General features: G+C 38.6%; 1 protein-coding gene across 2 annotated transcripts in view; it reads left to right on the top strand.

Annotated features, from left to right (window-relative positions):
* Nucleotides 1–16,849, top strand: part of FUT9 (fucosyltransferase 9) — a 99,004-nt gene extending 82,155 nt beyond the window's left edge. For both annotated transcript variants that reach the window (XM_030490070.1, XM_030490071.1), the window contains one exon: nucleotides 15,681–16,849. In XM_030490070.1, coding sequence (XP_030345930.1) covers nucleotides 15,681–16,768 — 1,088 coding nt within the window. In that variant the 3' untranslated portion in view covers nucleotides 16,769–16,849. The remainder of the gene's footprint in view (nucleotides 1–15,680) is intronic.
* Nucleotides 16,850–18,254: the final 1,405 nt, after the last annotated feature.

Genomic DNA, 18,254 nt, shown 5'->3' with positions numbered 1-18,254 from the left:
AATGCTTGCTTGGCATTCAGACAAACAGCTTAAAGCAGAAAGACTTCCTTTGAGCTGTAAGGAATTTTCTAAATATTTCATGAGTACCTGAAAAACTGTGTTTTGCAGTTTATTTTACAGTACTTGGAAACTAGAAAAAGTATTCTGCACATGTAGTTACACCTCTAACAATCTGAAGTAACTCAATTTTTAAAAGTACTCCTCTGATCTTTAAATGTAGTCTTTCTCCTTATCTGTTGAATCAATTGCTAATAGTAGGTGTCACTGGGAGCTCACTAGGAACTACAAACAAGTTCAGAAATAACTTGCAGATACACTATCCTTATATACCATTAGGCATACATCCAATACGTCAGGTTATTTTTGTTCCTTTGGCAAACATACCAGGTCTTGGCATATTTTGCTGTTGAGATTGTAAGAAAATAATCAAGCATGGTTAATTATTCTTGTGACTGTTGCTGTGATTGTTCTCTGCATAAATGGTCTGCTTTGAAGCCATATTGCAATTCTGAAAAGGATTTCCTGACTGCTTTCCCTTGCTGGCTGTTGGTTCAGTTTTTAAAGACATTTATGTGTGCACAGAATATTTTCCTTTCTAAGAAGTAGTCAGAGGCTTTGTTTCAAAATTTCTCCATGGCTTCATAAGGATATTCAGCTCCAAATGAAGGTGAGGGCTGGACTAGCGTGGGGTCCTTCAGCATGAACCCTTCCTGCATTAAGCAACAGGGCTTCCAAACCAGCCAGAGCTCCTACAGCAGCCTAGAATGGTTCTCACGCTTTATAAAGGGCCATCCACTTTCTAACATGCTATGAATGTTTTCCTCTTCACTGCCGCCAGCAACTACATCGTCAGGCTCTTTGCCACTCCTTCAACATCCAAGAACTAAAATCATGAATTCACTTTAATTACGTGCTCAAACAGATTGACATAAGGTAGAAATGACTCACAGCTAGGTTTTCAACCTCACATTTCTAGTGAATATTTCTAGTTTCTAACAGTTTGAAACAAGCATGTTTTGTTCTACTTGTTTAAAGGAAGCAAAATGCATTCAGTTAACATGCATATTACACATGGTGTATTTACCTATTACGCAAGCACATATTAGCTGCCACCTGCTGATTATCCCATAATGGACACCAAAGACTGAGTTACAAAAACTCCTCCTGCCTTCATCTATATTTATACAATGCCTTCTTTGTTCTGACTTGGCCAAACTTTCTCTAGTGGCAAATCAGTCTGCAGGATGAATAAAGCTCCATGAAAGAAACCCTCTCTGTTGCTGAAGGTTGCGGTCAGTAAGAGACTGATCCTACACAGAAGCCGAGTTCTGCTGAAGGTACATTTCCCAGGCAGGCATCTAGTCTCAACAGTGCTAAGAAAGCAAACTCTATGTGTGCACTCAGGTCATCCTCTTCTTGCATGCAGGACAGAGCAAAACAGCCACCTCTGCGAGTACAGAATTGTTTAAATAGAATAAATTCCCACATATTCTATTTACATTTTAATCTTCCTTTTTGGCATTGTAGAGCATGATTTCAGAACAATAAATTACAAAACCATATGCTAAGGTGTTGGTCATGACGTAGGAATCAGAACAGAATAATTCAGAAAATGAACAGAAGATATTAAGATTACATGAAAGGAGGAAATATGTGGAAACAAAAAACTTTGAAAGAGTCTATTCTACAATGTCCTTAGATTTTTTTATTAAAAAAAAACCAAACGTACATAAATCTTAAACCTTTGAATTGCAGTTAAAATTAAGCCACTAGAAATAGATGGTTGAAAACAATTATCATATATGTTATACTCATGACTCAAAACCTAAAAGCGTAGAAAACTTGAAAGAAACAGGCTGGTAATAAAAATGAAGCTGATTATAATTGCTGACACTGGAAGTACAAAAAGGGGCATAATACAAATGAAAACCAAATTGGATTTTAAGAATCCTTTATCTTTGAACCTTTCTATCTATATCAACTGTGTCAATAAACGTGCTTGCTTTTTTATTAGGAAAGATTCTTGAGTAAATCCACCCCATTCCCCCATGACATACTTCATCATCAACTGCCTTCTCTTCCTTGCTAGAGTTTTTCCAAAAGTGTAAAGGCAGATTTCCCATCTCCAGATATTTATACAGAGGTCTCATGCATCTCATGCTGTAAATAATCTTCAGGATTGCAGGATTCAGCCTGCTGCTCTGCTTCTTGCTGAAGGAACTGCTTGAGATCACTGCCTTCTGCAATGGCCTTTCTGATAAAAGAGTTCAGGTTCATAAGAAAGAAAAAGATATTATTTCTCATATAATAATAATCCCTGTCCCCACTTTCCACCGCCTCTTCCCTCCCCAGCTCAGTGCCTCAGTGAATTCAATACTCTGATTCTCTTCCTCCTGTTTGCCAGTATGGCAGTAGTAGTCGCTCCATTGCCTTCTGCACCTGCTGGCTGTCACATTGCAAAGCAGTAGCACATCTCATCAGGACAACTGCCTCTGTTCACATCCAGAAGGATGGGCAGTAGTTCCCTAGGTATTCACAAACATGTGTGCATGTGTATATACTACATACATACAGATGGATGTAAGGGTATGCATACAAAGAAATATAAAGCAGAATTGGTAAGACACATTTCAGGGAATCTAAGGAATTAAGGGTGCTATAAATGCCACACAAATAGTGTACATATTTCTATTTTTATTTATATTTTAATTTATATTTATGTTTATATTTATATCTGTATCTATATTTATGCTATTTATAAAATGTTGCAGGTGTGAAAACTGTGAAGCACATTTAATGGGTGATTAAATCTTTCTTAAGGTTACAGACTGTGCGTGCCTGTGTATATGTCTGTATATGGGAGTGTTTATTGTTTGTAACTTGTTCCAGTGTTTAGATTCCCTGAGCTCTGACTTACATCTGTCTTGCTGTCTCCCAAGTTGCCTTAGGTTTTTCATTTCTAAGTTAACTTTAATCACAAAGGAATAGCTGTTGAGCTCTTTTTCTCACTTCTTACATGTTGCTGCAATCAACTGAAAGAACAAAACCCTAAGCATACTGAAATTAATAGGTTTTCCAGTGTTTCTGTGACTAAGATTGCATCTTTGATACTTCTTGTCTTTCAGCAAATTCAGTTTTGCTGACAGTTTCAACTATAGTTCTGAAAAAGGGTTGTGGTTTCTGTGATTGTACAGATCAAGGTGTCATTGACTTTAATCTAATTAAATCTTCCATTTCCCTTTACTAATTTACTACAATCAAGAAGATTAGGATGTGTTTTCAGAGATTTGAAACAAAAATACATGCCAGCGATATTTGATCTTAATAAACATGGTATGACTAGGTTTTGGTGACATTTGTTTGAGGGAAAATATTCTATTCCACAGACTCAAATGTTTTGATGTAAATGGAAGTCATCATTGTCAAATATCTGTTAAAATCTTTGTGATATTGTGAAAATCACTTTATCTTTTTCGTACTTGATTTCCATGCCTCCTTTACTACACATAAAGCAGTTTCAGTAATAATTTTCTAACTGTGCTGTGATTAGAACTTAATTACTGCTAGCAAAAGTCCGAAAGATTCCTTAGTGGAAACCATTTCAGAAATGGAACTATTGTTATTAATAGAGAACCATTTTATTGTGCTTTTAATTTGCAGATTTTAAAGAATTAAATGAGGGAAAGTGTCATTAGTATCATGCTATATGTCTATGAGATAGAAAGTGATTAACACTTAAATTAACATAAATTAAATTTCACTCAACTAAACTCAGGTTAAATTGACAGAAGAGCCAGGAAGTCATCCTACCACTTTGTCCTCTGCCAGACTTGTCAGGGCACTAGCAGGCTCTATAGCTGCCCTGGCAAAACTTATAGTATATATATTCTAGCAGAAATTCCATTTACTTTGTCTGGGAGGGAGACTTTGTGGCATTTTAATCTTTGTTCTGTGTGACATCTGACCACATCTGATCATGCAGACCAAAGGCTGCACTCAAAGGCCAGCTTGTGGGCCAAACATTAGCATGCCTGGCTGTTAGCCCAAAAGCCTCCTTAGGCTGACTAGACCACCTACCTGATACAGGAAATTAGTTAGGCACCCAAGGATGGCGACACACAGCACAAGCAGTAGAAGAGACTGCCCAGAACGGGAATGGGATGGTCTTCCTCCATCCCTCACCAAGGCACATCCAGTGCTCTGGAGGAGTGGGGTTCAGAGCTGGGAATCCTCCCTTGAGATCAGGGAGCCCTGGCCCATTTCTTTTATAAAGAAATTAGGGAATTGCACCTTTTGGAACACAGCCAGTCGAGGATTCACAAAAAAAAAAAAAAGTTTTAGTGAGCTTTCCAAAAAAAGGAAATTCAAACCACCTCTGCTACCTTTAGAGGGTTGTAAACTGCGCAGAGAAATAAGATGATTCCACCCTCTACTGATGCAGATGTGGCCCTGGGCATAAATCATTAGGGAATCAATAAGCAATAGACAGAAAGAAGTCAAGGGAAAACAGTTTCTTGATTAGCAGCTGGGGCACCAATAAGGAGGAAAGGATTCTTCGTCTCTAATCCTAAAGCTCTTCACACATTTTAAATTCGACAGCCATTGTCACCTAGAAGCTAGGAAATCTGTAAGGAAAGTGAAATATCTAGGTCTGAATTACTACAAGCTAAAGCAGGATTCCATACCTAATAGGTCATAGCTTTAACTACTGCATAAGGGGACTTCATACTATGTCTTTTTCTTTAAAAATCAGACAAACAAAAAACAGTTGTTACCATCACACTGAAGATGAAGTCTGCTCTTCTAGGCACATCTACATCCTTAGGGCTGAGAACTGAGGTAATAGCTCAATTCATCAATTTTGAGTGGCCCTTCCCTGTGAAGAATGAGCCTCTTCTGGGGATGTGCCAGCAGCAGGCTGCTAAGTGCACAGGAGCCTGAAAGGCAGAGGGCCAGTGAGAGTTTAAGCATGACCACACTAAAAGACAAAAAAAAACCCAGAGATTTTCAGGGTTGCAGTTTCAGAGCCAGATACCAGCATTTTCCCTGATAGCTACTAGTAGTGCCTGCCTCTGGTCTGGGGCCTGGGGTAGCCTAATCAACCCGAGGTTTAGGTCCCTCTTACCATTCTTGTCATCAAATCAGTCCTACCCACATTTGGTAAGCTGTGTTAACTGCAGGGATTCACAGACTGTTTGCAAAAGCAGCTGCCTGACTAATCTTTCTTTACACCAGTGTCCTTAAAGCAGAATACAGAAATAGAGTGCTGCTGACCTCTTATCTAGCTCCTTTTTTTACCCTTTTCCAATTTATTTCTCTTGCTCTCTCTTTTTTTCCCTTGTATTTCGTTTTAGCTGTCTCGGCTGACTTTCCTTAGAAAGTTACTTTCTGCTTAAGATGGCTATATAAAGTCTTCCTCATGTAGAAGGAACAAAAGAAAACTTTCTTTGCCCTGTTTGAATACCTGGTTTTCTTTTGTACAGTAGGGTTGTATCATAGAAAGACTATGGGCTGCAAATCTTAAGATGGGAAAAAGACTGCTTGGCAAATTCTATTCCCAAGATATAGAAAAGAATTTTACATTAAATTGTTAAAGTGGTGGTAAAAATTTTACTAATTCATTGTGGAATTTTTGCTCTATTAAGAGTAGAATAATGTATGACAGTAAAACCCAGTAACTGAACATCAGAATGAACTGCTTTTACTTACACCACAAATATTTAACTTTTAACAAACATAAAAAGGAAAATTATAAGCTAAGAAATAGCAAATAGCTTGAGTTTTTTCAAATGAAGTGTGATCTCCGGACTAACTACTGATCTGCTTTGTACAATGTACTGTCAACAGCCTGTGCAGAATATTCTTCATTCCTGTATTCTAACCTGGAGAGTTGCTCTCAGAGGCATCAGTGCAAACCAGACAGTAAGCGGTAACAGGAAGACATCACCTTAGAACATGCAGGAGTTTGTAACTACCAGCGGATTTTTTCAGACTGTTATTCCCTCAACCCATTCCTCTTATGTATTTGCTATTTCTTCTGAAAGATATTTTTTTCTACATAAAAAGTCTTTTCAGTGACTTTTTGTTAAGCTTTGTATTGATCAGCTTCTTATACTAGTTTCAGCTCTCTGCTCTTCCTTTTGTTATGCACACAAAAAGACACTTGAAGAAATTAACCACTGTTTTCTCTCATCTGTGGTTTTGATTTCTCAGAGGAGTGTGCAGTTTGAGAGGTTTAGGAATTGTTATTTTTGCTGGTGTTACTATATACACTATCTAAAATATATATTCTGTTTAAAATATGCTTTCATTCTTCCTATTTAATGTTTCAGGTTTTGGGGGATTTCATTTTATTTGTGTTCTGTGTGTGCATATATTTAAACTTCTCATAATATTATTAGGAATGATTCTGAATTTACTTTTTATGGGTTCTTTCTCTTTATGCATGAGTAAGAAGCCACTCGGACTGGACTCTTCAAAGTCTTCTGTTCTTGTTTTCAGTGTCCAAACTTGGCTATTCTTTGTAGTGAATTACAAATTTGTTTGCTCCAGCAAGACAAAGCAGTTCATTTAAGAGTCTTGTTTTAGAATCACCAGCCTCTTTCTTTAAAATGCTTAGCACTACCAACACAAGGCACCTTGAAAATGTAGCTGTTGGTGCGCAATAGGAAAATGATTTTTCCAATAGCCCACGGTGGTCTACATTACACCACTTAGTTGAAATGCACTTTTCCCAGATGGAAAATAAGGAACGATCATTTTTTTCATTCAGTATAAGATGAAGGATTTTTATTCTCTATACACAGGCTCTAACCCGAAGCTTTGAGTCACTGATGCTCTTATACTGAAAGTTAGAGCAGTGAGGATGTCTGCTTGAGTCATTTAGACAACAACTAGTAGAACCTGGCTAAGGTCTCTTGTCTATCATGAGTTCTGCTGACCAGTACTTAGTTACTTCTTTGTTCAGGATAGTCAAGAGATCCAATTCAGTTGGCTGGATTTCTAAAACAAATGTCCATCCTTCCACCCTGTGAGGGGAGGAGAAAGAAAAAAAAAAGATAAAAAATCTTATTTGCAAAGATTATGAACATATTTTAAAAAAAAATAGGCTTATAAATCATCACCTCTCTTCACCACATTTCTTCTGACTGTATTAGTAAATGCCATTCTCCCTTTCAGCCATAGAGCAAATTGCAACTGGTTCAAGTACATTAGTTGCTTTCTTTTCTCTCTAGGGCAATTGTTATCTCTCTGGCAACTAGTATCTGTAGCACTTACAACTTTGCAAATTACAGCAAGAACATTGACCTGCATCCTAAAAAAACCCAGTTACATCAGTAGAGATTCTAAACCCAGAGCTATAATGAGTTTCTTAAGGAAAAGGTGCTAGGCAGGCAGAGAAGTGAAATGTTAAGTAGAGATAAGATTATGAGGATTTTATGGTATTTTTTTAGAGGCCTCTCAGGCTTTCTTCATCGGCTACAGAGCTGTCTCAGGAGTTATGCTGCCACTGGCAGAAACCTCCAGATCTATGCAGTTGTATCTGCAAAAAAAGCAGCATTAAATCCCAATTAAAACTTTTGAGCTTGCCTATGCAGCAAGATTCAGCAGTGTAACTACTGCACTCAGCCTCTAATCATATCTACACGAACAGCTGCTGCTTAGAGCTCCGAAAGTCTTGCTTTGCCACAGAAGTCATGTCCCCTACAGTAAGTGTTCACCATTATAAGCAGACATCCTCTGCTCTTTCCTGATTCTGATTTGCCTGCTTTGCATGGGGAGGTGTTTTTCCATTGTACTAGGGAACTATATACCAGGAAATCAGCCAGAAGCAGCTATGATTCTGGGATGTGGACTTCAGCACACATACACGAAAGCCTATGGTTCTTCTTCTGCCACCTCATGCTGCACCTCTGTTTGGCTTACCTCACACCATTTTCACAGCTACTGTGAGTTAACCAGGACTTTCTGGTGGGCTGGTCACGATCACAGATACACTGCTTGTGCAGGTATGTTATTCATATTTCAGCTGCTCAGTTGCAGTTTTACAAGCCAGTCACAAAGCTACGGGAGAGCTCTTTCTGCATTTCTGGTAGAATCAGAGACAACAGCAGTCTGCTGTCCTCAAGCCACATGGAAAAAAGAGAGAAAGAGACCATTTGCTTCTGGAGCAGCTTTTCTCAGCTTCATTTGTTCAGCTTCATTTGTTGCAGAGCCTTTTCAGGGTTTTTGAAGGAAGCGTGGACTGTCTTACTCTGTAACACTAGCATGAGCTCTATCTTCAGGAAGATGAAAATCTGGCAAAGCAGATAAAGTTTGTTACTAAGCTACTGTGTTGAAAAACTCCCTTTTCTGTAGGTAGCAAACTATGGAAAACCACCACTCCTTTCACAGAATGCTTAGTTGTAAATTAGCTGTGATGTGAACAAGCCAACATGGAAGTTAAGATACAAAAGATCCTGTATCTGCATGTTACCAAGGCTGCAATGCTGCTTAGGTTTCTGATAGCTTTGTGCTATGCATGTCTTTTCCAGGTGTGCCAGGGAGGGAATGGAGAGTATTCATGTTTCTTCTGAGACAAACCTAAAAGGTCAAAATTACAAAAAGACACAACTGCAGTGTGGAGTGGGGTGTCCTGACACTTATGCCAGATTGCCTGAAAAAGTTCCTGGCTGACAGGATTTCAATTTTTTTTTTTATTTATTTTGATATGTGGCAGTAGGGGCGGATATAGTACGGACAGCAGTGCTGTAGCCATTTCATCCATTATTCTGAGACACTCTGTGTTCCTGGCTAATGCCTTTTGCTGTACAGTTGGATTGCAGAAAGGAACCACTGAGCTGTTGCCTAAGCAGCTGGAGAGTGACAGTGTGTGACTGCTGTGGGGAGGAGAGGATAGATGGCAACCACAGGGGAAGGCTTGGGGCTGCTGAGCCGTAGCAGCATGCTGTGCATTGCACAGCAACTGGGAGAAGGTTGCTGAGAATAGGGTTTTCCTCAGCAAAGCCTGAGGGGGCAAGATTCAGAGATTCTCAAAAATCAGCAGCACCCCAGCTCATAATTGCCAGGAAGCCTTACATTTAGCCTGTGAAAATAGGGGCTTTGTTGTTGTTGTCCATGCAATTTTTCAGCTTCCTTCACATTTTCACTGTGCACATTATGGCTATTTCATAGTTTGCAATGTAAGTTTCAAGATGGGAGAATTTTTTACTAATTTATTCAGCAATTCTTTGCAGTTTTAGACTGCTGATTTATGTTATTATTAGGTGCATTTTACAATAATCTGTGTTTAATATTATCACTGAGCACAAGGCTGGAAGGAATCAAATGGCGTGATTTAGTGGTGGGAAGGCAAATGGTCTTGGGGTAAAGGTTGGACTTGATGATTTTACAGGTTTTTTCCAACCTAGTTGATTCTATGATTCTACGATTCTATGATTCTATGAATCTATGAAAAGTGAGGTCTTTTAGCCCAGCCTCTGGACCTGGGGGCAGAGTCTGATGTCTCATTGCTTAGTGGTGCCTGTGTATCCTGTTCTTAGCAGTCCCCAGTGATAGGTTCAGCTCTATCCCTAAGCAATCTCTCTTAATGGCTACCTGTCCTCAGGGTGCTCTTAGATAATTTTTCTAAAACTGTTAAAAATAAAAATTACCACTATTGAATAAAATTATTCTATGCTGTTCTCACAGTGCAAATACACAAAACTGGAATCTGAGGAATTGAACAAACACAAAAACAAAGAAGGAGGAGAGGGGAAGAAAAGAATGTTGCAAACAATAGAGTAAAAACATGCCATCTGAGATTAGCAGCTCATTCATCTTTCAGCCTTTAACTGTATGCAGCTCTGTCAAACCTTTTCATACTGGGCTGCTTTCAAAAATTTGTGGGACAGGCGTGGAAAGAACTGGAAGCAAGCCTGTGTTTGGATAGTGGGGTGAAAATCCGCCATTCCAGTTGCAACAGATGAGGAATAACCAGGAGCAGTGAGAGTTAATTCCAATAGAAATAAGCATTCTTCAGTCTCAGAGAGCTAAAGCAAAGCATTTTGGGGCACGTCCACACAGCAGCGACTTGGAGATAAGAAGTCCCACTAAGGCTATCCTGAGGCTATAATTTTTCTTTTAGTTCTGCAGGTGAAAAAACTCCGGTTAATTGGAAGTGTGTTCTAAGAAAACAGAGTTCTTCTTAGCACAAATGCAGATATGCCATGACCAAAGCTGATGAAACATGCCAGAGGACAGGGAGAGCAATTTCAAATAAGCCTTCTTTCTAACAATTGTTTGCTTGTGATTCCTATCAGTTCCCACTGCATTTGACTGTCATTTTAATACTCTCAGAGTACCTACCTAGCTAGCTATCTGCTTCTAAATGGGCCTACACCTCTGTTTGCCCCTGTGTTCTTCTGCTCCAAAATCTTCTTAAGTAAGTCAAGTCCTCTGTTTCAGAAATGCCTGGTCTGATCCCAGGAGTGATCTTCAGAGACTATCTTGAGGTTGTTGAGTATTTCTTCTTGAGTTACCCTGAGACCCAGTGCTGATAAAGAGTTAGCCCTGAACATTTAAGAATTCTAAGATGAGAAAAGTAACAGGTGATATTTTTTTATTCATTATTCATGTCACGATTTCAAAAATCTTTGCTCCAGCTTAATTTTAAAATACTGTCCTTTTCCTTAGGAAAATATATTCTAGACTAGTATATACCTCTGCAAGTAGTGATATATTTTGGGCTAATGGCAAAACCTTGAAGGTATACCAGAGAAACTGATGGAAAAATATACCAGGGAAACAGGCAATGATTTTATTGACCAAAAAGGTTACATTTTCTCCCATACACAGTGTTAACATAACCAGAAAAAACCCCTCATGCCTATCTCTTCTGGAATGAATGAGAAGTCACTGTGGTAATGAAGCCGTACAGTTTTCATAAAATTCCATTTTATTTCTTAGTGAACATGATGCTTTCACAAAATAGATATATTTTTGCAAGCCTTGGCTGGTGTACTTGGGGTTAACACTGCTGGTACCCCATTACTACCTCCCTGTTTGTGTTGCTAGTAAATGGAATTGCTTGCTGATGGAACGCCAAGTTTTGCACTTAAAAAGGAGCCTTGCTAGGTTTTGTACCAAGAAAAATAGTCTTCTACCGATGAAATAGTATACTTTCAACTTGGGAAAAAAGCATCTAGAAAATACTTGTTATGTCACAACATTCCAAAATGCGCTTTATAACAAAATTATCAAAAATACCAAATTCTTCCAGTTGGCAAAAGTGTCAGTAAACACGTTTTTTTTTTTTTCTTTTTTGACAAAGTTTACTTTTCAGAGTGTGGAATGCCAGAGATTGATGGGGGAGGGGATCCACAAGAAGGAAATTTGTGATTCTGTGGTAGAAGGAAAACCATGGAAGAGGACGGGTGAGCTAAGGTTACTTGGCTGGATGTCTTATAACAAATGTCTCCTTAGAGCCACCCTTATAGTGAGAATTACAGCAGGAGGATCAATAGTTGCCTTGGGCATGACAGAGAAGCAGGAAATAAAGAAATATGGAAAAGACTCCACATTTTGGAGAATATTGGGAAAAAGATATTCCATGAATTCTAGTGGGTAAACAAAAAACTGCAACTATACTTCCTAAAAGTACAAGTTACTTCTCAAGAAAATAGTATTTATCAACTGAAGGCTTACCTTATGCCTTCACTGTATTGCTGCCTGATTGTGTACAGGACTCAGTCTCAAAAGCCATGAAGGTAGAGTTTGCTGGTCCATTCCATAGGTTCCTCAACCTGCTTTATGAAGCACAAAAGTTATTGTATCTGAGGTTAGCACTTCATCCTGAAAGCTACTGCTAATCCCAGTATACATCTTCATAGTTATCACTGGAGTTAACACAAAATGAAATAGAAAAATAGAGTTCCATGACAAAATTCTGTCCAGCTCCTTGGGGTTTCTGAGTCTGCTCAGGTCTTCTGCTTCCTTGCAAACCTCTCATTCCAGGTTTTAATGGGTCTTGCTTTTACAACCTTTTTCCACCATTCCATTAGCAGTAGCTTCAAAGTGAAGCATGTCAGAGATGCCTATACATCTAATGGATGCATGAGTCTGCATAATAAATGATTAGTTCTCTGAACCCAAACAATGAAAAACTAGAAAGGACTACCCTGGCTGTAGGCCAATGTTTTGGTGAAAGGCAAAATATACGAAACATGATCCCAGATCAGGAAGGGGCACAGGGCAGCAAAGCAATGTGAGCAAACAGATCTGGAAGGGATAAAATGGGGATATTCACCTGTTCAGTGTTGTGAGATGTTAATACTTGTGCTCTGGGTAGCACAAACAGCAAGTGTTTATCCTCACATTGGCATCGCAATTCAAAAGCTTCCTACACAATTGTAACATCGTGACACACTAGAATTTAAAGCAGAGAACAGACTACATAATATCTGGTTATATCCGATGTGGCAAGAATTGCCATGTGATGATGCAGGGCTTTTTATTAGTTAGGAGAAGAGCTTAGTGTAAAATAATCCCTATCAGAGAGGCTCGTGTCAAAGGGCTTTTAACTGGAGAGTGACTAAGTTACAAGGCACAATGTTAAGGCCCTTTTCTGATTTCTCATCCATTTAAATCCCTAGAAAATGATCAGTCTCCGTGAATAGAAACCTTTCCCAACCTATTGTTCAAATTTAGCTCATGCTATCTGTTCGGTTAAAAGCTATACCTATTCTGTGTGTTGGTTTCAATAGCACAGAACTGAAGAACGAAGTTACGTGAAGATCAGCTCAGCCTCTTGTTTTTTCCTTGAGCTTCATCTCCTAGAGCTGCTCAACCTAAATCCCTTCTTCCTCAGAGGCCCCATTCTGACTTCCATTATAGTAAGGCAGGGAAGCAGCCTCCTGCTCTTGTAGGTCAAAACCTCCCTTCTAAACATATTTTCAAGCAAAAACCAAAATAGGCTAAAGAAATCCTATGTGATGTTGCTGTAAAGCCACATCTTTCTTTCAGAGGTATTTAAACTGATGAGGATAAGCGCAAAAGCCATGGGCGCTGCAGTTCCTTCCTTTTAAACCCTTCAGGATCATTTTGCTGAGAGCAGAGAGGACCTGTTAACTATGTCCTAAAGAAAGGGGCCCAGACAAAAGAGACTCAACATACCAGTACATTTTATGTAACTGTGCTGTGAGTCCCTGCCCAGCTGCTGGCAGTGGGGCTGCAGGGGCCTGTGTGAGGAGAGGCTGGGGCTGCCCCATGCAGGGCACAGCCGGTTGCAACTCACCCAACACAGGGCACAGCTGGGCCCCATGGTCAAGATGGTGGCACCCCTGGGGAAGCGTGTTTAAAGGCAGGGATAGGCAGTGAGGAGTGAAGGGGAAAAAATGTGAGAAACAACCCTGTGAGCACCGAGGTCGGGGAAGGAGGATGTACTCCAGGCACTAGACAAGAGATTCCCCTGCAGCCCACAGAGTACCACAGTGGAGCAGAACCCCACACTGCAGCCCAAGGAGGGCCCCACACCAGAGCAGGGGGATATGCCCTAAAGGAACTGCAGTCCATGGACAGCCCACGCAGGAACAGAGGTTTTTTTCCTGAAGGGATTGTATCACATGGGAAGGACTCAGGTTGGAGCAGGGGAAAAATGTGAGGAGGAAGAAGAGGCCGAGAGGAATGTTTTGGACTGACTGCAAACCTCCATCCCCATCCCTTTGCGCGCTGTTCAGGGACAGGGAGGAGGTAGAGAAGTTGGGAATGAAGAAGGAAATTGAGCCTGGGAAGAAGCTGAGGGAGGTATTATTTTAACTTTTGTCTTTGTTTCTCACTATCCAAACTTATTTTAGTTGGCAATAAATTACATTAATTCTCCCAAGGTGAGTCTGTTTTGCCTGTGACAGTAGTCGGTGAGTGATCTCCCTGTCCTGACCTCAACCCATGAGATTTTCATCTTATTTTCTCCCCCTTGTCCTTCTGAGGAGATGCTGGGGGGTGTCTGACAGCCAGCCAAGGTTAACCCACCACAATAACAAAAGTCAGAATTAAGACCATTTGCCTTCCCAAAACAGATAACGCACTGTGGCGCATTCCTTTTTCCTCAAGTTATAATGTTACAGTAAAGCTAAGCGTGATGTTCTCTCCTTTTTCATTTCCTCAACAATGAATGTGAAAACATTTTTGTTGTAACTGTAGTGCTACACTCACACATTAGTTTTCACACTCACACAGCAGCAAAGTTATGTTGTATTAATGGACCTCTGAATCACATTCTAACATGTCTTCATTCTGAATTTAACTACTTATTTCACAGGTTAGAGGAGATGAGCTGTGAAACTGGCTTAAAAGGCCTGAAATTCCCTTTCTGCAACTGTATATATATATTCATATATATTATATATTTAGTATATATTATATAGTATATATAAGGGATGGGATTTCTATTAAAAAAATGTGGATCTAGCTAGTAAAGTAAGTAAGCTAGCAAAAACAAAACCCCAAATAATTGAAAAATATGCAGAAAAAGGAAGGCAGACAAATTTTATAGTCATTGAAATGTGCTGTAGAATTACCTTTCTACAGTAAACTAGTATATTCAGAAAACTTTTTGGAAACTAACTTCCACTCCTTTTTCCTTGGTTACATGTTTTCATTTTTAGAACACCTCCAAGTTCTAGGGCTACATTCAGAAGCAAATGTTAGCAATAAGCAACCCCTAACTTCGCTAGGTTTCACAAGAACCATGTGGAATAGAAGTTCTGGAAAGAGCTTTATTGTTTCCCTCAGAAAGAGATAACCAGAGAGAGGACAAAGGAAGCTATATGAACTCCTCACCTCTTTTTCCCCATGGAAAAAAATGGTACCTCACAAAGATGCAGCATACCTCTACTTTTCCTAATTTTTAACACAGAGCTGTGTCATAAAAACATAATCAAATACTTAAGGACACTTTTTTTAATAATTTTTCTTTATGTGGGAACTATGTAAGGCTGCATAAGGGATCAGACGAGCTGTTCTATTGCTGCTCTATTGCTGCTATACTTCCCTAGCTAATTTAGGAGTCTTCTGGAGAAGGCATGAATGTTCATCCCCATGTAGCCCCATGTAGACATGAACTAGTTTTCTACAGTATTACTGATTCCAGAATTAAGTTCCAGTCCCTTCCTTTTTCATTCCTCTAATCTTATATCTTCCATACATATACGCACACGAATATTGGTGGACAAAATCTGCAGCATGCTATCCCTTACAGGCACAAGGGCAGAATCAAAGGGTAATGTGTTTCTTAAACTCTTGGCCTAGGTTCTAAGCAAAAAGACTTCTCAAGATACATACTGATTTATACCAAGTATGAAATGCATTAAAATTCTGCTTTTAATTAATGTCAATTAGCTTTTAATGTGAAGAAGAGAAATATTGTAACTTCATTACGAATAACATGCAAGAACCTCTACCCTATCCACTCAAAGGAAATTTCTGAGGTTATAGCTTGGTGATACTGAAGTTCTATCCATTTTGATGTCTCATGTCTGATTGATTGCTTTAACCAGACATATAATGTAATTATACCATTATGAGCATATTTAATTGATACATTAAAATATATTTCAATTATAATTATTTCATTATAATTTAACAGGACATGCAATTTAATACCTGATGTTATTTTCTCTTTCTCTTCTTCTCTTTTTTCTCAGAACAAATTATGACATCGACATCTAAAGGAATTTTCCGGCCATTTTTTATTATCTTCATTGTCCTTGGTTGTTTCATGGCATTGATACTAATTTATATCAAACCAACAAATAGCTGGATCTCTGGTCCCATAGAATCAGCCAGTTCAGTTTTGAAAATGAAGAGCTTTTTTTCTTCCAAAACTGATAATCTTAATGAAACTACTGTTTTGATCTGGGTTTGGCCATTTGGTCAAACATTTGATCTAACATCCTGCCAAACAATGTTCAATATCCGTGGGTGCCATCTGACTATTGACCGCTCACTATATAACAAATCCCATGCTGTTCTCATTCATCACAGGGATATTAGCTGGGATCTGACTAACTTACCTCAGCAAGCCAGGCCACCATTCCAGAAGTGGATCTGGATGAACTTGGAGTCTCCAACTCACACTCCACAAAAGAGTGGCATTGAACACCTCTTTAACCTGACCCTGACTTACCGGCGTGATTCAGATATTCAGGTGCCTTATGGCTTCATGATGGTCGGTACAAGTTCCTTTACATCCGAAGTTCCAAGTAAGGAAAACTTGGTCTGTTGGGTTGTAAGTAACTGGAACCCTGAGCACGCTCGAGTCAAGTATTACAATGAGCTTAGCAAATACATTGAAATCCATACCTACGGACAAGCCTTTGGAGACTATGTCAATGATAAAAACTTGATTCCAACTATCTCCACTTGCAAATTTTACCTTTCCTTTGAAAATTCAATCCACAAAGATTACATTACTGAGAAACTTTACAATGCTCTTCTGGCCGGATCAGTACCAGTTGTACTGGGCCCTTCCAGAGAAAACTATGAGAATTACATTCCAGCAGACTCTTTCATACATGTGGAAGATTTTCTCTCCCCCAGAGAGTTGGCAGAATACCTTCTGATGCTTGACAAAAATAACAAGATGTATCTTAGTTATTTCAACTGGAAGAAGGATTTCTCAGTGCACCTTCCTAGGTTCTGGGAATCACACGCATGTCTTGCTTGTGATCATGTGAAAAGACACCAGGAATACAAGTCCATTGGAAATTTAGAAAAATGGTTTTGGAATTAATTTGTGTGTGTATGTGTGTGCACTTTCTTGAAGAAGCCAGAAGAAACTTCAGCGCAAGTGGAGAAGAGAGGAGAAGAAAAAAAAAAAGGAGGAAAAGAGAACCAGAGAACCTCATGTCATGGTTTATCAGCTATCCTCTCTTGGCTATCCTATTCGTAAGAGATTTTAAAATATCATCAGCAGCAGTCATCAATACTCAGTTTTAAATTATAATGTACATACTAATTATGTGCACTGAAGAATACTTGATTGTTTACTATGATTTTTAAACAAGATTTTCCACATTTTCTGTGAAATATGTCCCAGTCTTAAAGTAGTCATTTTTAACAGTTCTCTTTTTTTTAACATTACATTTGCTGTTTAACCTAACTGGAAAATGAGGACACAACTTTAAATGCCAGAGAGAACTTTAAGAACATAATTTGCTGTTCCAGTCTGAAATGTGTGTAATATTTCAAAAGGCAGTAAAGTTTTTTATGGTTCATCTTACATTTTAAGAACACAGTAAAGTTCAATACCTACCATTAGTCCAATATGATCAATTTCGCCCCTTTTTAAGGGTGAGGAACCTAGAAATATCATTTCCAAAAGGTATTACAACAGTAGACAGTCTTTGTTTCTAAAAATACGATGTGCTTTAACAGATCACTCCATTAAGTTATGTTAGGAATATGTCTGTTCTTACTCTTTGAAGAATAAAGTCAGATATAGAGAAGATGAACAACCTTAGTGGCCAAATCCCAGATTCATCCAATTTTTGAGTGTATTTAAATGCAGCATGTCCTTAAGTCTCATTGTGTCTCAAATATTGTTTACCTGAACTAGGGCTGTAAGTGGTGTTACACTGATACAGAGATAAACAGATTTTAACATAGGTGTTCGATTACATTAGCCTCATGCACTGAATTCAGCTGGTAGTAATGGACTTTTAGAAATAGACTGTTGAGAATTTTATCAATTTCTCTCATATAATTTCTCGAATAATTGTGAATTTGTCCCCAGTTCTGCAAAGATCTGTTGAACTTTAATTGTAGCTGGACACCTTGCTGTTATGACTAATGAATGTGGAAAAAAAGAAAAAGACCAAAGAGTTTATTTTCTGACAGAAATATGCTGAAATTTGGTAAATAAGTTATCAGGCTGACACATTCAACCATTAAATTTATTAAGCTAATGAATTTTGGGTTTTGAAAATATTTTATGTGACAAGTATAGAAAAATGCACTCAAGAGCTGCAGTTGCTATCAAAATTTGAATATATAAATAGGTTCTTAAGTGTCAAGTTTTCTTTGATAACAAATACAAAAATGTGATGATTGTCATGATTGTTTAAGATGTCTGCTTTTCTGTGATTTTGTTATTTGTTTCATCTAAAACTTAAATATGTGATTGCTATATACATATTCATGTGTACAAGGTTGGTTTCATGACATAAATGTACAGATGTGTTTTGCTATCAAGTGAAACCTTGTTTTTTCAAGTCAAA

The sequence above is a fragment of the Strigops habroptila genome, chromosome 6, assembly GCF_004027225.2.
Source record: "Strigops habroptila isolate Jane chromosome 6, bStrHab1.2.pri, whole genome shotgun sequence".
Classification (NCBI taxonomy): Eukaryota; Metazoa; Chordata; class Aves; order Psittaciformes; family Psittacidae; genus Strigops; species Strigops habroptila.
The sequence above is the reverse complement of the archived record's forward strand: the minus strand, read 5'-3'. Positions and strand labels throughout refer to the sequence as shown.